The following is a 25616-nucleotide window of genomic DNA, read 5'->3' on the forward strand; positions in this document are numbered from 1 at the left end:
CCCATCCTCTTTCCCCTCCTCTTTCTGCGTAATTCCGGAGTTGGGGGGATGGGTCTCCCCCCCTTATTCGCCCCTTCCTGTCCCACCTGGGACCCTGGCTCCTCTACCTTGCCTGAGCCTCGGCCCCGACTTCCTGCTTCCCCACTGGCATCGGAACTCTCTCTGCTTTCCCCTGTGCTCGGGGATGGGCTTGAACTCAGGAGGGGAGGGACTTCGCGATATCCCCTGTCCCTCACATCCACCCCCCTCCCAAGCTCTCCCTCACCCCTCCCCAGGTCCCCCCCAGGTGTCGGTGACGACTGGAAGCCTAAGAACTCAATACCTTCCGAGCCCGTTGGTGTGAACACCTCCCCCCAGTCCTGCAAGCCCCCCCCCTTCCGCCTGGGAGGATGGGAATCCCAAAAAGTCCGTGGCGTCAGAGCTGGTGGGGGTAAAAATGTTCTGCCAATCTGCTCCTTCCTCTGACTGGGTGGATCTCGGTGACACCCATACCTCATCCTCTGGTTCCTCAAACTCCGCTTCCCAGCGCCATGGTGAACTGCTCTCCCGTGCTTCCTCCCCCTCCCCCTCCCTTTCCATGTGCCAGGGTTTGGGTCTATGGGGAAAGAGGGCGTGAAATTCTTCTACCAGGAATTCCTCCTGTATCTGAGTGGCTGGGACCCATTCATTCTGGGACGGTGGAGCATCCTCCCATGCCATGAGGTACTCCAGTCCCCCCACCCCCCACCTTGAATCCAGGATGGCCGTGGCCTCATTGAGTTGCTCCCTGCCTTCCCTCTCCCCCCCTCCCTCGGGGGTTTGTTCGCTGTCTCGGAGCCTGCTGCTTTCCCTGTACGGCGACAGCAGCGATCTATGAAACACAGGGTGCACCCTCATGTCCTCTGGCAGTGCCAGCCTGTATGCCACCGGGTTGACCTGTTGCGTGACCGTGAAGGGGCCCAACCTTCTGGGCGCCAGCTTTTTGCATCGCCCTCTGATGGGAAGGCCCTCCGAGGACAACCAAACTTTGTCCCCCACCCTAATGACCTCCCCCGGTCGCCTGTGGCGATCTGCCCCCTTCTTGTACGCTTCCTTGGCTCTCTCCAAGTGTTCTCTGAGCTGCTGGTGCACCGTCTCCAGTTCCTCTGCCCAATCCTCAGCCTGTGGGCCCTCCTCCTCCTCCTCCCCCTCCCTCTCTGGGAAAGATCTGAGGTCACGCCCGTAATTGGCTTTAAAGGGCGACACCCCTGTGGAGACGTGCACCGCATTGTTGTAGGCAAATTCTGCCAGTGGCAGGCGATCCACCCAGTCCGTTTGCCGCTGGCTGACGTAGCATCTCAGGTACTGCTGCAGAATGGCGTTGACCCTCTCCGCCTGTCCATTGGTCTGCGGGTGTCTAGCCGTCGACAAGCTGACCTCCACCTGCAGGAGGTTCATGAGCCGCCGCCAGAACCTGGAAACAAATTGGCGGCCACGATCCGAAATAACCCTTAAAGGTAATCCATGCAGTCTGAATACGTGATCCACAAACAGTTTGGCTGTCTCTTCTGCAGAGACCGCCCTGGCAAACGGTATAAAGTGGCACATTTTGGACATGAGGTCCACCACCACCAACACTGCGGTCTTGCCCCTGGACGACGGCAGGTCTGTGATGAAGTCCATGGACACTACTTCCCACGGCCTGTGCGGTGTGGCTAAGGGCTCCAGCAAACCTGCTGGTGGCGCTCTGACCATCTTTGCCCGCTGGCAGGTGTCACAGCCCCTTACATAATCCCTCACATCCTCCCGCACCCCTGGCCACCAGAAGTGTCTCATGACTAGGTGAGCGGTTTTGTCCCTCCCAAAATGACCCGCCGTTGGGTTGTCGTGCATCTGCTTGAGGACCGTACGTCTAAGCTGGGTGGTGGGCAGGTACAGTGCACCCTTGTAGAAAAGCAGCCCCCTGCGTTCTGCAAAGTCTTTTGCCTGCTCCCCCCCCTTCTCAGTTCTCTGAAGATGCGGTTGGCAAATTCATCCGCTGCCGTCAGTGCTGTGAGTTCCGCCTCGCTCATCACTGCTGCTCCGCAGGACCATGCTGACGGGGGGAAAATGTGCCTGGGTGCCGGTGGCGCCTCCTCCTCCATGTACTCTGGCTTGCGGGAGAGGGCATCCGCCCTGACATTCTGCTCTCCCGGGATGTAGTGTATGGAGAAGTTGAAGTTCGAGAAGAACTCTGCCCACCGTATCTGCCGCTGGTTGAGCACCCTGGCAGTTTTCCAGAACTCCAGGTTCTTGTGGTCTGTGCACACCTGGATGGGGTGCTTGGCGCCCACCAGGAAGTGTCTCCAGTGCTGGAACGCAGCGTGGATCGCAAGAAGTTCCCGATCAAACACCGTGTAGTTTCGCTCTGGCTGGGTCAACTTCCTGGAGAAGAAGGCACAGGGTCTCCACTCTCTGTTGGCGTCCAGTTGCAACAAAATGGCGCCCACAGCTTTATCAGAAGCATCTGTCTCCACGCGTAGGGGCGCGTCCTGAACCACGTGGAACAGGTTCTGGTCTGAGGCGAACACCCTCTTGAGGCTTTCAAACGCTGCTTGCGCCTCTGGTGTCCACCTGAACTTCTGCTTGCCTCTCAGGCAGTCAGTGATGGGAGCCGTAACGCGAGAGAAGTTCTTGATGAACTTCCTGTAGAAGTTGGCGAAGCCTAGTAGGCGTTGGGCATCTTTGCGCGTCCTGGGGCTGTGCCAGTCCAGGATGGCCTGCACCTTGTCCTTGTCCATCGCCAGCCCCTTGTCTGACAGCTTGTAGCCCAGGAAGTCCACCTCCTTGGTGTGAAACTTGCACTTCTCCAGCTTCACATACAGGTGGTCCTCCTTCAGGCGCTGCAACACCTCCCTGACATCTTTCACATGCTGCACTGGGTCATCGGAATAGATAAGGATGTCATCCAGGAAGACCAAGCATTTCCTGAAGAGGAGGGACCCCAGGACGTGGTGCATGAAGGCCTGGAAGCATGCTGAGCCCCCTTGCAACCCGAAGGGCATCACCAGATATTCAAAAGAGCCCAGAGGCGTGAACATCGTGGTTTTCCATTCATCGCCTTCCCGGATCCTGATCAAGTTGTACGCCCCCCTCAGGTCTAGCTTGGTGAAAATCTTGCCCCTGCGTGCCGCTGTCAGGAGATCATCCACTCTGGGCATGGGGAAAGCCACTGGCTCTGTCACTGAATTCAGCCGTCTAAAATCCACCACAAGACGGCGCTGTTGCGTGTCTTTCTTGTCCACCCAGAAGACCGGGCTGCCCCCTGCTGCCTTGCTTTCTCTGATGAACCCCCGCTTGAGGTTCTTGTTGATGAAAGCGCGCAGATCCTCCAGTTCCTGGTCTGACATGGCGTACAGCTTGGCTGGGGGTATAGTTGCCCCTGGCACCAGGTTGATCTGGCAGTCAAAAGGCCTGTGTGGGGGTAGGTGGTCGGACTCCGCTTCGCTGAAGACCTCCTGCAGGTCCCAGTACGGCTTGGGTATCGCCTCACCCCCTTTGACGTGCATGGTGGCCACCGTGGCTATGGGAGGCCCCTCCCCTGGTTGGTGCTGCATGCAATGTTCCAGGCAAAAGTCCGATCCAAAAGTGATGCATCTCTGGTGCCAACTGATGGAGGGGTCGTGGCGCGCCAGCCAGCTCATGCCCAAGACGATGGGGGGGTCTGAGATGGTGGTGACGTTGAATGCCAGTGTCTCTGAGTGCCTTCCCACCGTCATTTTCATGGGGGGGGGTTTGATGAGTGATGGCCCCTCCCAGCAGCTCTCTGCCGTCAATGGTCGCCACGTGCAGAGGAAAATCCAGCTGCAGAAGCTGGATCTGGTGCTCTTCTGCAAAGTTTCTCGAGAAGAAGTTGGCTGAGGCACCACTGTCAATTAGGGCGAGGACCGTCAGGGGATAGCCATTTGGGAGCGTGAGCGTCACTCCTAGAACCACTCCTGCTCTGGGAGGGGTGGGCTGGCTCTGCTCCTCTCTGTGCGGGTGGGTGGGCTGGGGCTGTTGTCTGCTGACTGTGCCTGGCTGCTGCCCCTTGTCTCCTGCAGTCAGGCTTTCCCGTTTCCCTGCTGTGGTGCTGCGTCAGTGGGGGAGGGCACAACCGTTCCCGCCTTTCCTTGCCACTCCCTGCGATGTGGGCAGTCTCTGACGAGATGCTGGGGGGAGTTGCAGAGAAAGCAATTCCCACCCCTTCCCTCCTTGCGTCTTGGCGCCGCTGGGGTTTGAAAAGCCCGCGCGCGCGCGCTATCAATCTGCATGGGTTCCTGGTCCTGACTGGCCCCAGGCGTGGCTTGAAAGGGTTGTTGGGGGAGTGGCTTCTCCTGCGACCGTGGGAACCAAGCCCGCTTTGCGCGCGTTGCTTGCTTGTCGCTCCACCGGGATTCCTGTCTCACCCCCACCGCCAGAGCCGCTTTGCTCAGCTGATCCATATTACTGGGCTTTGGACCTCTCGAGAGCTCATCCTTCACCTCCTCATGCAACCCCAAGTAGAACGCCGCTTGCATTGGGGGTGACTCTAGTTCCCACCCCAATCTGTGCACCAGCATGGTGAATTTCGCCCAATACGCGCGAACTGTCATATTTCCTTGGCGTAAATTATGAAGTTCCTCCTTAGTCTGGTCCATATGACTATCGGACTAATACATCGTTTTCAAACCTTCTAGAAATAGTTTGACATTCTTCATGCAAGGATTCTTTGTTGCGATTAACGGTCTTAGCCACTCCCTGGCTGCCCCGGTAAGGTGCTCCACAATAAACGCTACCCTGTGCTCATCATCAGGGAACTCAGCGTGGTGCAGCTCAAGAGCATACACAATCTCAGTCTCAAAGCCCTGATATTCCCTCGGGTCTCCATTGAACTTGCTTACTAGCGTCCCGGCTCTCCTTCCTGGCAGCACTTGGACTTGGGGTGCCCCTCCCGCCTTGTTTTTCTCTGCATCCAGCTTGTTTTGGAGGTCTACCGCCACCGCCCTTAATTCCTGCTCTCTTTCCTGTAGCGCTCTCACCTGTTCCGCAAGTTGCAGCCGGTCGTCCTGGACCTTCTTAGTCTCTTCTTTAGCTGCCTTCAATTCCCCCTGCGCCTGCAGCGACAGCTGCTGCAGTTCTTGCTGGGCTTGCTCCGCGATCTGCCGCCATCTCTCCGCCTCTGACACGCTCATCCCGGCAACTCCAAAGTAGCCCAAAAAGGATTAGGAGGTTGCTGTCACAGTGGCCGGAGTGGACTACTTCAGAGTAACGACGCTACGCAGCTCTGCATTTTATTCTTTTATTGGTGCTGCGTATTTACAGTGCTAAAGTCATTGCTATTTACACGGAGTGATGTGATCAGTCGGTTTCAGAACCTCCTAATGGCTTTTGGCGCGTCTTTCTCCAACACAAAAGCTTTGGCAGACCCATCCTCTTTCCCCTCCTCTTTCTGCGTAATTCCGGAGTTGGGGGGATGGGTCTCCCCCCCTTATTCGCCCCTTCCTGTCCCACCTGGGACCCTGGCTCCTCTACCTTGCCTGAGCCTCGGCCCCGACTTCCTGCTTCCCCACTGGCATCGGAACTCTCTCTGCTTTCCCCTGTGCTCGGGGATGGGCTTGAACTCAGGAGGGGAGGGACTTCGCGATATCCCCTGTCCCTCACAGCACCCAATAGGATACATAATTTCAGACCACAAATGTTCACACAGCAGGCAAATGGCATGCACACAAGATCTTCTGAATTTAGTAAGCACTTTTTCGAAACTATTGTTCATAACATAAACAAGTACTTTCTATGTTACAGCTATTATTAACCATACTCACAAATGAAAACTGTATTCCTAACGAAAGAATGCCCAAGGCCTTGATTCAAATAATAAAAGTGGTTATTTAGAAATTTCAAGACTGTCATATTTCTTACCTCATCAAAAAGTGCAAACATGTTTTCTAATGTGTCAGAAACTGGGACTTCTAGGTATTCTGCAAACTCCTTGAGACTGACCCTTTTGTCTTTCATTCTCTTGGTATTTCCTGAATATGCATCCAGCTCTCTTTCAAGCTTCTCTGGCTTTAATCTAAACATGGGAGGAAAGCAACCAAAGCTGAAATTGTTGACAATCCTCTCTCTTTTTTTCTTACAGGAGGGTTGAGGAGGACAAACCAGGTTGTTTGTAATTTCCTGGCAATCCACTAACAAAAGATAAATGCTAAAAACTTATTCCTGATGTGTGATATGTCTAGCCTGGTAAAGAGGAGATTGAGAGGAGATATGATAGCCATTTTAAAATACCGTATTTTTCGCTCCATAGGATGCACCTAGTTTTTTAGAGGAGGAAAACAAGGGAAAAAAATTGCTTTCTTGAATTGTCCTAGGCACAGCAGCCAACTCCTAGAGGCCTAGGTGCCTTTGCCCCCCCCCCAGTAAATAATTGAGGAAGCTTCTTTTGCAAAGGTGGAAAGCTCCATTTTTTTTAGGATCAGCTCAAAGTTGCTGAGTTTCCTTGCAAAGGGAAAAAATCCTGTTTTTATGGGGTTCAACTCACAGTTCTGCAGCTTCTTCTATAGGAAAGGAAAGGGACCCATTTATACAGTTTCCAGACAGATAATCTAATCAGCCAGTCACATGTCTCCCTCTGCAGACAACAACTGAGGCCTAGGCAAGGGGCCAGGAGGGGCCGGGAAGGGAGCTAGCTCTCTTATCTCCCTCCCCAATCTCTTGCAATCAGCTGCTGAGTGGGTTCCTTTCAGCTCATTCCCTCTTGTTAGCCTTTAGCTCTTTCTTTTCTTTTCTTTTTTTAAAAAAAGCACGATCTGCCTTTAGCCCCTGGACAATTCGGCTCCAGGGACCACACATTCACTCCATAAGACATTTCCTCTTACTTTTTGGGAGGAAAAAAGTGCATCTTATGGAATGAAAAATACGGTATCTAAAGGGCATGGAGGATAGAGCAAGCTTGTTTTCTCCTCCTCCATAGGCTAGGACCCAAACCAATGGATTCAAGTTACAAGAAAGGAAGAACTTCCTGACACTAACAGCTGTTTGACAGTGGAATGATTCCCAAGAGGGGAGTTCGACTCTCCTTCCTTGGAGGATTTTAAGCAGAGGCTGGATGGCCATCTGTCATAGATGCTGATGCTTTAGTTGTGATTCCTTCATTGCAGGGGATTGGACTAGATAACCCTCAGCTTCCTTTCCAACTCTACAGTTCAATGAATCTACACCTTTTCTACCTGTGGTGGATCATTCAGACATGCATCTCTTCACTGTTCATTCTGACTGACAGAGTTCCGGGAATTCTGTACCATGCAATCTGAATATACAGTTTTGCTCTAAAACAACATGGGAGCATTCTGATAAATTCAGTTTTCAGAAGAGGAAAGTTCGAATGCAATATCCTAAACTGGAAAAAGTTGCTCCCACTTTATATTTGCAGTTATAGAAAAAGCCTTCCTTATACCATATCAATACTGCTTAAACAATGCATCTGTTAAGGGTGTGGGGACTTCACAGCTGTAACTTCTTGACATTTTGAAATGTGAGTGAACCTAGGAAGTGTCCAATATAACATGTTAAGCTGAAAGGTTTTTTTGTTTTGTTAACTTAATATACATTTAAGCAATGCTTAACCCTTGCATTGAACTTGTGATGAGGTGAGGGGGAAGTGATATACAGATGGCTCTTCCTTTTTGTCTCTACCATAAATTATAATATGCTAGGTTCACCCAGGAATACAAATTATGACTTTCCTAATTATCAGAACCACAGTCAACTGAAGCCAGGAATGCTCAACTGAATTAAATGGCAAGAAGCCACTTATAACTAGATCTTGCACAACACTGGCAGATGTCAAATTTGTTAAGCTTTTGAAACCTCTGTGATTCTGGTCTGCTCCTGCAAGATTGCAAAACATTGCCCCCGCAACCTCACAGATGCTTTACTTTTAAAAAAACAAAACAAAACTGCTTTTATAAAGTTACAAAGCGATTAAAACATTCCGTTGTACAGTTCCACACTTTTATCAGCCTGCTCACCCAAGGCTTCTCACAAGCTTTGCAAATTCTAAGAGGCAGGTGTCTGAAGGGAGACGAAGTTGTCCTTCGGCCAAAGCTAGCTGGCAATCTTCAAAAGTGTAGTCCGTTACTGGAACCCCCAAAGCCCTTGAGGGGGGGAAAAGCAGGGATTTACATAACAGCATCACACTTTATTTATAATGGCAGGCTTATAAAGCAGACACAATCTAAATGCTACACTTTGAATATGCCAAAGCTCACAACGTGATCTGGCAAGTCAAGGAAAGAGTAGCTTTCATCAAGAGTACTTCACAAGCCCACTTACATTTAAAAATGGGGATGAAGAGGCAAAGAAAAGGGAGGGTACATTTAAATCTGTCTAAAACCCTTAAACCACTAGACCTTCCCTCCTGCATGTTTCTCAACTGTTTAGTGGGCATTTATGTGTGTATTTATGCATCTTAAAACCACTATATAAACTTCCCCCAGACATGTATTTAAAATGTTCAGTTACAGTTATGGGCAGCCAGTGCATTCTGGTGGGCAGTGCACTGGGTATATCTGGGGACCTAGAAGCCAAATCCCTTTAAATTGTTTTCTTGCTACATCTAAACTGCACCTTAATCTACAACTATAATGTATCTGCTTCAATTTTCAGTTTGGATTATAGGCTTGGTTCCATAGAAATTCTGGTATTCTTTCCCAGTCAGATATGGAGGATGGTCGCTGGGAATGATGTTGATTTTTCACCTCTTGAAAATTGGTCTATGTAGTCCTACAGAGATGAGTATCAGCACCAATCCTGTTGATCATCTATATAAAGCTACTGAGAGAGATCGCCCACTGTTTTGGAGCGAGGAACTTTCCCCAAACATCCAGCTACTCTATTAGCCATAAAATCACTGTTTGGACGTTGTGAGCAGGTAGTTAAGGATTAATAGACTGAAATGAACCCAGACAAGTCAAAGTTGACACTAGTAGGGAGTTGTCAGATCTTAGAAGGAACAGATTTTCTTGTTATTGATGGGGTTGTAATTTCTCCACCAAAAACAGGTTCAGATTCCAGTCTACATTTGTGATTTAGTCAGCTTTTGTTAGGTTTGATAGAAGGATACTGACAAGCTGGAACGTGTCCAGAAGAGGGCAACCAAAATGGTCAAAGGCCTGGAAACGATGCCTTATGAGGAACGGCTAAGGGAGCTGGGTATGTTTAGCCTGGAGAAGAGAAGGTTAAGGGGTGATATGATAGGACATATCGTGAAGCTGAGGCTCCAATACTTTGGCCACCTCATGAGAAGAGAAGAATCCTTGGAAAAGACCCTGATGTTGGGAAAGATTGAGGGCACTAGGAGAAGGGGACGACAGAGGACAAGATGGTTGGACAGTGTTCTCGAAGCTACGAACATGAGTTTGACCAAATTGCGGGAGGCGGTGCAAGACAGGAGTGCCTGGCATGCTATGGTCCATGGGGTCACGAAGAGTCGGACACGACTAAACGACTAAACAACAACAACAACATGATAGCCATGTTCAAATATATGAAAGGATGTCATATGGAGGAGGGGGAAAGATTGTTTTCTGCTGTCCCAGAGAAACGGACATGGAGCAATGGATTCAAACTTCAAGAAAGAAGATTCCACCTAAACATTAGGAAGAACTTCCTGACAGTAAGAGCTGTTCGGCAGTGGAATTTGCTGAAAGGAGTGTGGTGGAGTCTCCTTCTTTTGAGGTCTTTAAGCAGAGGCTTGACAGGCATATGTCAAGAATGCTTTGATGGTGTTTCCTGCTTGGCAGGGGGTTGGACTGGATGGCCCTTGTGGTCTCTTCCAACTCTATGATTCTATGATATGATATTTTTTTCTGCAATGTCCACAACGTTAGCACACACATTAAAATAAGTAGAATATTTCGGTACAAACATATAAACGAGCAGATACCATCATGGTGCTATTCGGACAGTAGCTCACTTACTGTGCCATGACGCGTCTCACGTTATTTGCATACAGAGATGGGTTTCTCTTTTCTTCTTCAGAGGGTATATACACAGGCAGGAACTGCAAGTAGAAAAAATGGTTTCAGCACAGTTTCAGCACAAACGTGTTACCGTATTTCCCAGGCAAAAGTATACACACACACACACACACACTAATAATGTTGCTTTTAAGTATAGTAACAGGATCAAATGTTCATAAGCAAATAGAAAAACAAACAAACAAACAAAAACACAACCCTGAATGTTTACACACATCATTAAGGAGTAGCAACATTTCAGGGTGGGGTTTTTTTGTTTCTAACCCCTCCCCTTTATTAATTTGGTTTTTTAAAGGAACTAAATGATATTTATAGTACAACAAAGGAGCAGCTGTGTGGGGTACAGATTAGGCATCTTTCTTCTACGTTGTGCTTCCTTTAAAAAATAAATAAATGAATTTTTATTAAATTTTATAAAAAGAAGAAATAATTATATCCATATATCTATATATTGTTATAACATCATGATTCACAAATACAAAGATAAAAAATAGAAAAAAGATAAAAATAAAAAACAACATAAACATTCCATTTTTTAACTCATTTTGAAATGGGACTTCCCCGGGTCCCCCTTCTAGCAGTTCATTGCATATCATTCTTGGCAAATTCTATATCTTATTTTCTAAACCTAATTGCATCATCCTTTTCTCAATTTTAAATCTCGCTATAACATTCTAACCTATTTTCCATTATGTCTCACTTATTTTCTTAACCTGCAACTTCACAATTGCTTATAATTCTCCCCACACATCAATTCTGCAATATTTTTTATAATAAATTCTAAATTTCTTCCATTCCTCTTCCACCTTCTCCTCCCCACTCTATTTTGTGCTTCCAATTGCGTCAATTATCTCTTTTTTCCCACCGTTCAGAACAGGATATCTAAAAACTGCATTTTTCTCATTAAGAGTGGATTGCAGGTATGAAATGTAGCTGTGCAAATGTCCTCAGTACCACCGCACATGGATAGCAGTGTTATCGGTGATCAGTGACATTAACTCCCCATACGCTCGTGACGTTTGGATCTCTATTATTATTCTTTTATTTATTTTATATTACAATAGAAAAAACATAAAACAAAAAACCCAGAAAGTTTAAAAAAGCAAGTTGAAAGCAAAAAGAAATAAAAAACGAGCATCAATAGACCATTGTGGGGGATGTACTCTTAATTGTTTTCAGCCACAGAGGGGGCCCCTGAATCTCTGTTGGCAGGATGTTCCACAGGACTGGGGTGATGACACAAAAAGCTTGATTTCTTGTTGTTGTCAAACGAGCCTCACCAACTCACCCAAGCCACTCCTGCAGATGATCTCAGTAACAGAGCCGGAATTGTAAGGGTTCAGGTGATCCCTCAGGTATCCTGGACCCAAAGTTGCTCAGTAAATCAATATAAGAAGCTTGAGCCTGGCTCAGTAGCAGATGGGCAGCCATGACAATGGTGTCACATGTTCTCGACCAGAAGCTCACCCCAGCAATCTGGCTGCTGCATTCTGCACCAGTTGGAGTTTCCGAACCAGACCCAAGGGCAGCCCCACGTAGAGCAGATTACAGTAGCCTAACTCAAGGTTAACAATGCATTAAGACCATTCTTCTATTCCCAGGGTTTTGTTCACCTGGAACTCAGGTCCTGGCACCTCTCAGGTGGGGACCATTGCCATTATAAGAGAACATGGCTGAGTTCCGGTACCTCTTTTTCTAGAAAAATAGCACTGGCTATTCCTTATTGCAAAGTGTGCAAATGAAAAAGAAATAAAATGAAGATAAGCTTTCCTCCTACAGTACAGGGTCTTTATTTATTGGGGTACTCTTTTGAAGTCAGTGTGCTCTCCCCTGTTCCAGAGCTGAACTATTCACACACATTATTGAAGGATACCGTTAAAATGGGTTATAGGTTTTTTTTAGTTGTCTCAAGTATGCAAGCATAGGATTGCAGACGAAAACACTGGTAACTTTGTACTAACCTCTATTTCCACAAAATTATGAAACTGACATAAAGTAAGCCACAGAATTTTCAACCTGAAAGGGAAAGGAAAAGCTCATTTTAATTTACAAGATTATTGGTTCTGTAATTAACATCACGAATGCAACCTGAGAAAGAGAAATGAAAACCAACTTTGAGTGAGATCCAGCATCGTACAAACTGGCATCTGCTCATGCAGTGGGACTTCTCATTCCTCTCCTTCCCCCTGCACATCCCCAAACATGCTCTAAAGGGTTGGGGGACTCTCTGAAGCAGAGTTGGAGAGTGGGAGAGTTGGAGGAGCAGGAAGAAAAAGACGTCCCATTGCACAAATGGATTTATGTTGTATAAGCATATGGGCATCACTCTGTAAAATATGGGAAGTGAACACTACTTGGCAATTAAATATCAAAACTGATGCGCAGTAAACTTAAGTACCTTAGCTTTGAATGATATTGAAATCAAATATTATTTAACATTATCAAATACTTAATCAATTTGAAATTGCATGAAAAAGCTAAAGAAACACACAAAGGCCACTGCTCAAATGCTTCCAAACACTATAAATAAAAGTAATCTGTTGACAGGCTAATCTATTCATTCAAATTAGGAATAGTGTGATTTGGGGTTTGAAGAACTTATTAGACCCTGTTTGATCATAAAAAAGTAATTGGCCAGCAAGATAATCTGACATGTGCCCATTATTTCCCATAATAGTCCTCAGAAATAAAAGCGATGAATTACAGCAATTAGTAATTCAAATAATATGTAGCTGACTTACGCTCCTGGACCCTGCCATGTCCACGTAATTGTATCCTATGCAGCAAAAGAAATGCATTCAAATATTTAAGCAGTCCTACTATAATAATTTATTATTTATTATTTATACCCCCCCCCAAACTGGCTGGGTTTCCTACCATGTTAATAGGCTTCACAAAAACAGCATGACTTGGAAAAACAGTAGGTTATTTATATCTCATTATCTGTGTAAGGGTTTGGTCTACTACTGCATTTGGCAATATGTAAATCATGAAGGGGGAAAGACATTAAATGAAATGCCGATGAATTTATTGTAGGTCTAGGAATTCCTCCAGTTTACAACCTACTGACAAAGGAATTATCAGCGCCCTCTAGTGATACAGAAGCAGCATTATAGTTAAAGTAATAACAGGGCACAAGCTCACTTTTGCTTTCTCATAGGTAGAGCTGAGATTGTTTACCACAATGAGATACTAGCTAACAAATCTTGCATTCTGCAGTAATAGATTGATAGATTAACAGATCAGCTATTAGATGAAAAGATGGGCTGTGTACATATCAAATTTACATCTTTCTAGCTAGCATAGGAGTAACTTTACTATTTTGGGGGATACTTCATGTTCTCCCATTTGGGGGGTGGGGAATAAGTCAACACACGCTGCATTTGTCTTGAAACAAATGTACATATCTAAGAAACAGCAAGAGGACAATCGTTGCCCATGTCACCTCCCACCTGATTTACTACTATTCTGCTTTTCAAAAAAAAGTTTGAGAATATACTTCAGACAACTACTTAAGGTTCATATATGTATAGTGGTAAGGGACCCAGGTGGCGCTGTGGTTAAACCACTGAGCCTAGGGCTTGCTGATCAGAAGGTCGGCGGTTCGAATCCCTGTGACGGGGTGAGCTCCCGTTGCTTGGTCCCAGCTCCTGCCAACCTAGCAGTTCGAAAGCACCTCAAAATGCAAGTAGATAAATAGGAACCGCTACAGCGGGAAGGTAAACGGCGTTTCCATGTGCTGCTCTGGTTTGCCAGAAGCAGCTTTGTCATGCTGGCCACATGACCTGGAAGCTATACGCTGGCTCCCTCGGCCAATAATGCGAGATGAGCGCGCAACCCCAGAGTCGGTCACGACTGGACCTAATGGTCAGGGGTCCCTTTACCTTTATGTATAGTGGTACCTCAGGTTAAGTACTTAATTGGTTCTGGACGTCCGTACTTAACCTGAAGCGTACTTAACCTGAAGTGAACTTTCCCATTGAAAGTATTGGAAAGTGGATTAATCCGTTCCAGACGGGTCCGCAGAGTACTTAAATTGAAAGTACTCAACCTGAAGCGTACTTAACCCAAGGTATGACTGTATTTGGCATAGAAGCCTACTCAGAGCTTACCAGTTTGTTTGGATAACGTAAAATCACAGGCTGGACAGGCACTCCAGGGATAAATGCTCCTGCAAGATATACGAGATACATATAATTACAATACTATCTAATTACCACCTGTTAATGACACTGTGAGCTTGCGCATCTCTGTTATGCAACAGCTGGCTTTTCTTGATGATATGCTATGAAGTTCCACCTTCCCAAGTAGCCAAAAAAGATGCAACTATAATTTATTTTTAAAGGTTAAGCAACAACGCTCAGCAACATAGTAATCCAAGCATCTAAAGATAAATAGATTCTGATTATTTCCTGCCCAAATAATAAATGGTCCAAGTTTCTCCCAGCAAGTGAACCTAATGTGTCATCTTCAGAGGTTTACTGTTAGTGGGGTATACCATTGTGACTTATTCCCAGCAGCTTACTTCCTGGAAAACTTTGTATTACATTGGAATTCATTCAATTTAATTTCAATCCTTTGATAAGCAGGATATTTTGTTCCAGGTAAGATGACACAGGAAGAATGGATAGTTAGTCAAAACAACTAAGAGCCAGCGATTCTCCAGAAGTACCTAATTGGAAAGATCTCAGGGCTGTCAAATCCTACACAACATATATATATATGTATATATCCAGGAATTTGACAGAAATAGAAAAAATGTTCCACCACAAGGTTTGACTGCCCTCCCTGATGAAGACAAACATTTTCTATACAAACAGGAAAATCTGCCTTGCAACCTCTCTCTCATATAATATGCCAAAGAACAGCAACCAATGTGTGTGAAAACAATCTACATTTTAATGCTAATTCTTCCACTCTTCCGGAGTGAAAGAAGACTCTAGAATCAACTCAAATCTCTAACTGGGAACAAGAAACAAGAAAGGAATAATAACTGAAGCAATCAACACTTTTGGTCTTCTTTGTTTGCACTTTCATCCACTACCAAAGATAGCAATAAATCAAAATCTTTTCTGGAACACCCAGTTCTTTCCCAACTCTATGGTCAGTCTGTGGCTATTTTCACCAACATTTACAAATTTAGATGTCTCCCTTTCCCAAAAGGTTGAGCAATTGTGTTTTCTAGATTTTGCAGCCCGGCATATGAATCTCTCCAAGCATGGTGATGCACTCTGCCAAGGCTCCAGGGAAAGAGGCATTTGGGATTTTTGTTTGAAGCCCTGAGCAGCAATCTCTCATTCCAACCCTATCTCCCACAGGTACTGATGATAGTAACTATTGTTTACTCATGGACTAGAGCAGTGGTTCCCAACAGGTGGTCCGGGGACCCCCAGGGGTCCGCGAGCTATGCCAGAGGGGTCCGCAAGATGCTATTAGAATAAAAAATATATTAAATATATTTCGTATGATAACAGATTTTTTGTTTTGGCCACTTCCTGCATGAGCAGAGTCTAGCGCAAAACTAGAATTCGATAGAGGCAGTAGTTCTGCTGTATGCCGTTAGGTGGCGCTTTACAAACACTACTGTTTTGCAAAGAGGCAGTGTGCGCATTCTACTAATGCTCACCTCCCCAAGATGCTTTGCGCGCGTCGGCTTCATTTGTGCGCTACTGCGCAGGTACCCTGTCTTCTCCATTCCCCTCCCTCCTCCCTGGCGCGCGCTGCCTCTTTGCAAAACAGTAGTGTTTGTAAACAAAGCGTTTTTCGCGGAAGCTACAGTTCGCGTAGTTAAAAATGGACCGTTGGTTAAAAAGTGGTTCATCTCATTAAGAACTGAAAATTAAAACTAACTGTATACTGATGGAGTACTCTGTTGTAACTGTAAAAAAACGTATAAATATAAAATATAAAAAGACTCTTAATTTGGCTCTCACTTTTTAATTTTAGGATTAGGAATTAATGGGGGTCCTTGTCACAATAGCGGCTCGATGAGGGGTCCTCGAGAAAATTTTGTTGGGAACCCCTGGACTAGAGGAACCTGTTGAACCAGAAACCCAGGTCAAGGCTTCATTCACTAAGGCAGCTCACAAAGTGTTGTTGGTATTTTATTTTATTTTTATTCCTTGCTCTCTCTATCTTGACATCAGGGAAGGTGTCACAAACTTGTATTTTCTAGGGAAGATCTCTGAAATGCAGATCTCCTATTGAACATACACACCTGGTCACAGAAAACTGGACTAGAAGGCTCTGTCAGATTAGCACGAGGAGCTCCATTCTGCAAACAGCCAAGCTCCAATACTACTGAATATTAGTAGTACAGGTTTAAATGCTATTAGGAAAAAATATATTTGGACCCAGACTGAAGGTAGTATTCCCCACATGATTCGAATCTTCACTCATGGATTCTTTTACTCATTATTCCGTTGGACAGCTCCCAAGTATGCATGGATTCGTACATGTGCCATCAACATGAAATTATTAAGATACAGAATAGGATGATATCAATCTGATTAGAAAACCAGAGGTCATGCAAATACACAGATCCTAGGAAAAAGATTGCAAAGTGCTGCACAACACAAGATCCATACCAATACATATCTGAGGAAAAGTCCTGGCATCAAATCAAGAATGAAAAGGGCACAAGGTATTACCATAAATCTCTCCTTATCCAATATGTTGACTAAACTTTAGAGAATGCAAAACATGGTAAGATAACCTTATCTCCTGCAATTCGTGGTACAAGCAAAACACCCCTACCCTTTGTATTTGGCAAAGAGAATAATTTCCATTAACTATTTCTACAATTCTATGAAATGAAGACCACTGAAGCATGGAAGGAACAATCCAATGATGTCTCTGAATATTACATTAGAAATACAAAAACAACCCGTTCCGACGCTGCCCCTTCACCTGCCAAATCAGGGCGCAAAACCATGAGAGTTCCACCTTCTTTTTCTGCAAGGAAGTCTTTTTGAACTTACTTGGAAACATTTTTTGAATTCCATAGGAAACAGTAAGAGAACTGAGCTAATGGTAGTAATCCTCAAAAAAAGATTATTTTGCTATAGAGAGGTTTTAGGTTTAAACATTCTAGACCACATAATATCCCGAAGGAGCCCTGAAGGACACTGGCAATATTATTTACAGTACGCCCAACTTGAACTAGATGAAAGTCAGCAAGTGTCAAAACTGGAGAAAATACAGGACAGAGAATGATGAAACTGACTGAATGCCCTATTTAAGGTTCTTGTTTGTTTGTTTGTCCTGAACTAAATAATTAGATTTGAAGATGGAAACACCTTTCTTTGCATTCAGCATTTTCCAGGTACAGTAATGGTCAACACATGTTTGCAATGATGTACTTTGCTTTCCAGACCTATGTATGAGGAAGGCATTTCAGATGGGTGGTTTTTTTGCATGTACTTGGATTGCACGTTACGACAGTTAACTCAACATTTGAACAGACAGACACTCCCAGGTTTCTTGGCATACCAAAGTTGTAGAAAAGGCAAAGTTTGCCCTTATTGGGTGGGGTGGGGTGGGGACACGCATCTTGTAACATCTGAAGTGGCCTTAGGCAACCACGAGCACCGAATTTCGAAATCTGAAGTTATACTGATGTTACATAGGTAAAGAAGAATGTACATCATACCTACCAGGCTTGAAGGTAATTAGGCAGGATCGATTAGTGCATGTTCCTTCTGGGAATATCATAATCTTGAAACAGAAACAGAAAAAAACCCTCTATTACAAGTTATTTTTGTACATCTTCTGCATCTTTAAGTATGTTTCAAGTTCAGAATTTAGAAGCATTCAAATTCGCTTTGCTTTAAATGCTGCTAGCATTTAATAAATAATTCACCACAGGTATCTGATTTCAAGAAGGCATTCGGGTTGCTCCCTAAGGTGTTCTACAAATGTAGTGTGATCTATGAAAGAATGTATGGAATACAAGCCAGGAATCTTTGAAGCACTCACCCATTTGGAATGGCAAACACTGAGGCTAGAACCCCTCTCAATGAGTGAGATAGCAGTTATAATATAATGTTCCCCCACCCCCACCCACCCTTGTGTTCATTTCAAGGAGGGTAACTCTTTTCTCCTTTAATCACGCATGAAGCAAACAATGACCTCCTCATCCATTGCCTTTTAAATTATGTAGGCTCCAGAAGTGGATTACACCACTTGTTTTCTTTTTCTAAATAAACTTGTTATTGAATTTGAAAACGTGTAGAACCGGGGGGGGGGGGGGGAGAGTAAGCAACAGAGAAAAATAAATTAACAGGGTTGTGGAATAAAATAAAAACAGCAAAGCAGCATAACCAAATTCCAACGATATTTCACTAAATATCAGGTGGTATTTAAATACCCCAACCTTAATGAAGAAAGAGAAGCTGGAACCTGTTCATATATTCAAAGAAGGGGGACTAATCCACATTGAAATTGTCAGATTCAGCTTCTTCCCAGCTTTACATTACTTTAAAGTTGTACGTTCTGTACTGTACTTACCATCAGAATTCAATAAAAGTTGAACAATATTAGTAGTAGGAAACCCTGTTCTTTTAAAATCAAGGCACTAAAGTTTCTCACACATAGCAGCAAAGGGCAGAAGGGCATGGGGTGTTATTCTACCTTCCTTCACCAGCATGGTGCCCGCAAAGAAAGAAGAGGTGAAGATTAAGATGATTTCCTCTATGGCAGGAGGAAAATTTATCTATGCACAGCTTAAGAGATTCCAATGTGGCAACGAACTCAGCACTGGAAATTATTGGGAACAGAACTCGACGTTAAAATACCATTGCCCAAATTTATGCTGCCGTGACATTTCGATATTATGTTCCTTCTCAAAAGTGCTATCGCACAATTTGAAAACGCTTCAAAGGGGTAACAGAATTGCCAAGAGGTGAATTCACTATTCATAAAGCAATTGTTTGTTTTTAGCTGAGGAAAGAAAGGAGAGGTGATTAAGCGGAACGTGAAGGATGTTTATATAATCAAAACTCGTCTTGAGGAAGTACTTTCCCCCTCATCTTTTGTAACTCTAGAAGAGAATGACTGACACTAGGATCAGGACTTGGAAAAGAAAACTGTACTGCTAACCGCTGAGCCTGGAAGAGGGAAAAATATGCAGCCTATCTCTGGTTGAGCTGACAGTGAGGGAGTTGATGTGGCATGGGATCTTCCCACAGGATTGTTTCCTTAATGTTTCAGGATTGTTTCACATGTCAAACATAATTAAATTAACAGCAAGTCATGGATTTTATCCTCCTCGGCAACAACTGGGGAGGGGCGTCACCTTCATGCCTTTCTTTGTGAACACCCATAGATGTTGGGCTGTTAGAAACAGAATAATGGATTAAATGAACCATGGTATCATCCAGCAAAGCATTTTTTTCCACCTTTTCCTGGATGTGGTACCAATCAAGAGGAATAGCTAGAGGAAAACCTGAAGAATTTGAAAGCATTCAGAACTCAGATGAATGTTAGCCCCACAAATATTAGAAACCTGAGGAGCGTGTGTCTACTTTTGAACAGAAATAGCATCTCTTTAGTTGGAAATAGATATTCCTTTACAGAAAACAAATACCTTTAAATCACAAGACGTTCTACCAGTACCTGTGGCCATTTGCCATTTGACTGAGCCCGCCGTCTGATCTCCTCAACTGTTTTCCTGCGGGAATCCTGATCTGATCGAGATACAAACACGGGTCGAATGTATTTGATTAGAGCTGGAAAGAAACAGAAATGTCCGTATTCCTAAGTATATTCCTTCATTTTTCCTCAGATTAGCATAATTGTATGACATGCTACATAGAGAAACAATCAATAGTTTTATGAGCAAACACATTGCATAACAAAATACTGAATGCCTTATTGGGGGGGGGGAAGTAACTAGCAGAACACATTAAGAAACTTTTAAAAATAAAATATAGCCCTGCATTTATTGAGAAATACAGTGACCCACTTAAGAATACTTTAAACTGAAAGTGCCCCTTTAAAACATAAACCAAAGCTACCTCCCATGCTTTTTGCATATTTCTAAAATTGCCTCAGTTAGCTTGATTCTGTTTGAAGGTAGAGACAGGACAATTGTTTATTTCTTACAAATGGGATGGGATATGAGTTGTGTAAAGTTCAAACAAAGAGAGAATCAGAATATCTAATACTGAAACAGTGATAAGGAATAATAAAAATCCATGCAATGCAATTTTGCAGTTCTGCTACTGCAGAACACGGCTGCCACTACATCACATTTATAACTTTTATAGCCAGGCTAGAACCATTTTGGCCTGCATTCAAAGCCAATCGAATTATTTGTTCCTTTCAGGAAAAGCTCCCAAGAACAATAACTATCACCACCACTGACAGTCTTGAAATAATGGGAGGGATCTTTTCAAAGGAGACAGTGCTAGACAAGACGTCTGCTAGGAAGTCTACAGTTCTAGCTCACTTTCCCTGGGGTCATTGTGAACGCTGCTCATCACCTCAAATGCATATGACAAGCTGTGTGTCATCACCTGAGAGTTCTAAATATACATGGTTGTGAGATTACTCTTTCCCCAGTCACATGAAAAATCTGACAAGAGCATTTGACTATACTCGTATAGTACCACATAATCTTGAATTGTGTGGTGCAATTCACATAACTAACAAAAGCCACCTGGCATAAGAGAAGCCCTTTGGGTTTTAATAATGAAATAATAATAATAATTTTTTATTTATTTATACCCCACCCTCCCCAGCCAAGGCTGGGCTCAGAGGGGCTAACACCAAATATAAAACAACTAGTTAAAATACAACTCAACAACAAGACTAAATACATTAAAATTTAAAAAGCAGCCTCATACAAAAGGGGAAAAGGGAAAATGGGGGAGGGGATCAGGTTGGCTACAGGCCAAATGCCAGACGGAACAACTCTGTCTTACAGACCCTGCGGAAAGAAATCAGGTCCCACAGGGCCCTGGTCTCAGGAGACAGAGCGTTCCACTAGGTCGGGGCCAGTGTTGAGAAGGCCCTGGTTCTCTAATCCGATTTCCTTCGGGCCCGGGACCTCTAAAGTATTACTATTTATGGACCTTAAGGTCCTCCGCGGGGTATACCAGGAGAGATGGTCCCGTAAGTACGAGGGTCCTAGGCCGTAAAGGGCTTTAAAGGTCAAAACCAGCACCTTAAATCTGACCCTGTACTCCACCGGGAGCCAGTACAGCTGGAAAAGCACTGGGTGAATATGCTCCCATGGCAGGGACCCCGTGAGGAGCCTCTCTGCAGCATTCTGCACCCGCTGGAGTTTCTGGGACAGCTTCAAGGGCAGCCCCGCGTAGAGCGAATTGCAGTAGTCAAGCCTGGAGGTGACTGTCGCATAGATCACTGTGGCTAGGTCGGGGCGGGAAAGGTAAAGAACCAACTGCTTAATGCGGCGAAGGTGAAAAAATGTCGCCTTAGCTGTTGTAGTAACCTGTGCCTCCTTAGAAAGGGAGGCGTCAAAGATTACACCCAAACTCTTAACGGAAGGCAATGGCACTAATTGGGCCCCCGCAACAGAAGTGGAAAGTTGGGGCTGGAGCAATTCTACCTCTGCCAGATCACTCCTAACGGTACAAACAGGTTATCCTTAATCACATATCCAACCCCAGATAAGGAAAGTGGTAGAAATGTTGTAGATTTGAGGTTTCAGCAATTTAGAGCTCATTATTAGATGCTATGTTACACGGGTTGGTGGTATGCTGAAATTTATTGTTGACGTTTATCACTCAGCAGCAGCAATGCCCTACTGCATTGCAATAGTCTTCATGGAAACTATTGCAAACTTTGGAAAATGCTGGAGGGAGGAAGCTAAATTCTCTCTGGCTGTTGAAGGGTCCGTCTCCCACTCCCAAATAACACTAGTGAAATTCTACATGCCACATTTCATAGCACGTGCTCTCCCTACTTTCAATTATTCCATGCCCCAAAAGTTTCAAGTGAACTGAATATTTGTTCCCTCTCTCTCTCCCTGCCCCCATCAACAGTAGTAAAAAATCAAGTCCCACAATCTGCCACTGAGCTGAATCTCCAGAAAACTTCCAAGTTTATTTAAGACAGATGACCAGCAGACTAAATTCATATATTTATGTAGGTCATGTACACATGACTAAAGGGCTGTGTATGCAACTCCCTCAGAGGTACAGAAAAGCAGCAATAGAATGTCAAAATGTTAACAACAAAAATCATCCCACTGAATTTTAGGTCTAGAAGAGAGGAAGACCAAGGGTTCACCCAATGCATAAACCTCCACAATGATATTCTGCATCACAAGCAGAGTAAAGAATGTCTAGCAATCCATTTTTTATGAATGGGCAAAAGCAGGTTAAATACACCCATTTACATACACAGCCAGACAAAAATCATACATGCACAAATTCATAAATGCAATAGCTACAAGATGAAAAGCACTACAACCAGGCAAAGTAACCAAAAATCATTTTCTCCCCCCCCTCAACTTATTGATGTTTTCAAAACACAAATGTAAAAAATCCAGGAACTAATTATATGCACGTGTGCCCTGATTCTTTTTTTTTTTTTTTTGAAGCAGGAGAGGGAAATAAAGAACAAACTGTTAGTGAGGGACAGGGGTAGGGTGACCCTTTCACTCCATGCCCACTCATTCCCATAGAGGTTTTGCTTTCTTCATTTTAAGATACCGCATCATGCTACATAATACACAATGCAAGCAAGGAAAAAATCTGTGGTAACCGGTGGAGTAGTTCGTTTTTGCACTTCCTTGCTTTGTAACTATGGAGTTACATTTGAACTAACAAAAAGTTTGTAGGTACAGAGTTGTGACGAAAGTTTAACGCAAAACCTTTTGCTCCCTTGGATGCTACTGAAATAAATGTAGGGCTACATCATGTTTAGCCTCTCCCATGGCCCCGGATTACACTCCTTCTGATATCGAAATAGAAGTGTTGGCTCCTTAAGAGTTAATGGGGCACTGTGCATAGTGCGAGAAAGGAGATCTGGCTGGCACCAACTTTGCTACCATTTTGGCACCATGTAGAAACATATTTTATTCTTGCAGACACATCAGCAACTTTGATGACTAGTGTAGTCAACCTGTGCTTTAGTGTGTGTTTTTAATTGTTATTTTACTGATGTTGCACATTGCTTGACATGTTTTGGCATGTTTCATTGTAAACTGCTTTGAGACTTTTAAAAGTGTGTGTTTGTGTGCACGCGTGCGCACGCACGCACATGCGTGCGCACACTCAGCCCAAAATTCTCAACTGGATAACCCTGGCAAGTTGCTATCTTTCAATCTGATTCACCTCACTGTATGACTGCCAAAGATAATGGAATAATCTAACGTATGCGAACACAGTGCTTACTGAAACAAGGAACATAAAATTAAGAAATGGAAGCATTGTGAAAACACCTGGTGGGGTGGCAAAGGGGCATACTGATAGGCACTCTATGTTTAGCTGCCCGCATGAATGGTCTAGAAGCTGGCACAAGCAAAGAATGACATGGGTAGGTTGTTGAGCGATGTGTCGAGCTGCTGTCATGTAGCACCTTTGTTGAAAGAACTGAACTGCCCGCCATCTGCTACCAAGCCAGGTTTCAGCTTTGGTCCAAGCAACTCAGGAGTCGGTTACCTGAGAGAATGCTTTCTCCCATTTGGATCTGCCTGACCCCTAAGGTCATTACCAGAGGCCCTCCTAAGTTTTCTCACAAGCTGCAAATATTCCTCTGCCAACAACCAGGAAGGGGCTCTTTTCTGCGGTGGTTCCCACATTCCAAGAATACGTTCCGTTCCAGAAATAAATCACCGTGGCCCTTATTTGAAAGTAAAGTTTTCTTTGACTTACTTCCCCAGACAGGAATATCTTTGCTTTCTGCTTTCATAACAATGGAGGCCATGGTCATTGTTACGGGTATAGCATCAAAGTACGAGGAATGTGGAGCCAGAGTCAATATTGCTGCTTCAGTGGGCAAGGCCTGCCTGCCCTTCACATTTACCCAGTGGAATCCCCCAGCAAGCCACATGGTCCTCATGATGGCCTTCAGCATGACATTCACAAACCTGAAAAATAATTAGATAGCACAAATGCAGAAATGTTAATGCAGCATCCTCCCTTTGAACATGGTTAACTACATAAGCTATTTCCAAGGAAACCAGGAAATAAGTGTTTGTTTTAAAAAGCACTTTGCCTCCTCATTTTCTGATAGCGTTTTAACATGGCTTTGTTATGTCAGGGTGTTCAAATGTGGTTAAATAGTATCAGTTTAACCAGTTCCATCTGCAACCCCATGGGAGATTTTATTTCATCTTACCCCAAAAGGTCAAAGGAAGCATCACTGCAGAGCTGTTACAAACTGTCTCTTTAGAAAGGCAGCCTGCCACCTGTCTATCTTCATCAGTGGACATTACAGAGGGTGGGCCAAAGCAGGCAAAATCAACAACCCAGAACAAATATATCCACGGAGTACACTCTCATTTATTGCAAAGAGCTGGGTGACTATTTTCCCTCTGCTCATTCTCCCCCAGCTAGCTGTAGGATAGTTTATAATTATTAAGCTATCATCTCCAATTATGACAATATCCTAAGATGGGTACGCACCCCAACTATAAAGACAATATTGGTTTTCTATAAACTCAAAAGGGTTTTATCCAAGTTATGTTAGACCCATTGAAATCAGTGGACCTAAGTTAATTATGGCCATTAATTTTAATGGGCACAATGTGAAATGAACTAACTTTGGATGTACACTCCCAACAATTCAGGCAGAGGAAATTTGTTGTTGTTGTTGTTGTTTATTAAATTTGTATACCACCTTTCATCTGATGATCACAGGGTGGTTCGCAACATAAAAACACAAAAAGAGAACAAAGGATACATAATAGAAACAAAAAGAAACCAATAACCCCCTTCCATTTAAAAGGACATAGAATGTTAACCAGCCAAAGGTCTAGTTAAAGAGAAACATTTTCGCCTGGTGCCGGCCTTTAAAGCCCTAAATGGCCTCGGTCCAGTATACCTGAAGGAGCGTCTCCACCTCCATCATTCTGCCTGGACACTGAGGTCCAGCACCAAGGGCCTTCTGGCGGTTCCCTCGTTGTGAGAAGCCAAGTTGCAGGGAACTAGGCACAGGGCCTTCTCGGTGATGGCGCCTGCCCTGTGGAACGCCCTTCCAACAGATGTCAAAGAGGAAAACAACTACCAGACTTTTAGAAGACATCTGAAGGCAGCCCTGTTCAGGGAGGCTTTTAATGTTTAATAGATTACTGTGTTTTATTTTTCTGTTGGAAGCCGCCCAGAGTGGCTGGGTGGGGAAACCCAGCCAGATGGGCAGGGTAAAAATAATAAATTATTATTATTTATTATTATTATTATTATTATTATTATTATTATTATTATTATATGTAAATTTTAGTATTCTGTGAGCTGTTATATAACCTCCTTGCTACATTTATTTGTAACTGGAAGCTGCAGTGCCTTCAAGCTTTTCTGCCCCACAAAGCATGGCTTGGGTTAAGAGAAAAGGGAAGAAGATGCTGGGGAAATGCTTGCAACTTCTTTGGCCACAGGTGAAGAAGTATTTACAAACACTGTGTGGATATCTCTCCAGGGTATACCACAA

At 44.3% G+C, this 25616-nt stretch overlaps 1 protein-coding gene across 2 annotated transcripts in view; it reads right to left on the reverse strand.

The window, feature by feature from the left end:
- The window catches only part of LPCAT1 (lysophosphatidylcholine acyltransferase 1), a 57963-nt gene that overhangs the window by 12876 nt on the left and 19471 nt on the right, over positions 1-25616 (reverse strand). The window contains exons 3-11 of one of the 2 annotated variants that reach the window (XM_035125626.2): positions 23843-24057; positions 19614-19684; positions 17654-17714; positions 14111-14169; positions 12740-12774; positions 11960-12014; positions 9939-10021; positions 7989-8114; positions 5878-6031 (exon numbers count right to left, since the gene is read on the reverse strand). In XM_035125626.2, the coding sequence (XP_034981517.2) occupies positions 5878-6031; positions 7989-8114; positions 9939-10021; positions 11960-12014; positions 12740-12774; positions 14111-14169; positions 17654-17714; positions 19614-19684; positions 23843-24057 (859 nt within the window). Of the gene's footprint in view, positions 1-5877; positions 6032-7988; positions 8115-9938; positions 10022-11959; positions 12015-12739; positions 12775-14110; positions 14170-17653; positions 17715-19613; positions 19727-23842; positions 24058-25616 lie in introns of both variants that reach the window. The other variant, XM_035125624.2, reaches the window with a different exon arrangement.

This window comes from Zootoca vivipara, chromosome 8 (assembly GCF_963506605.1).
Source record: "Zootoca vivipara chromosome 8, rZooViv1.1, whole genome shotgun sequence".
In the NCBI taxonomy this organism is placed as follows: domain Eukaryota; kingdom Metazoa; phylum Chordata; class Lepidosauria; order Squamata; family Lacertidae; genus Zootoca; species Zootoca vivipara.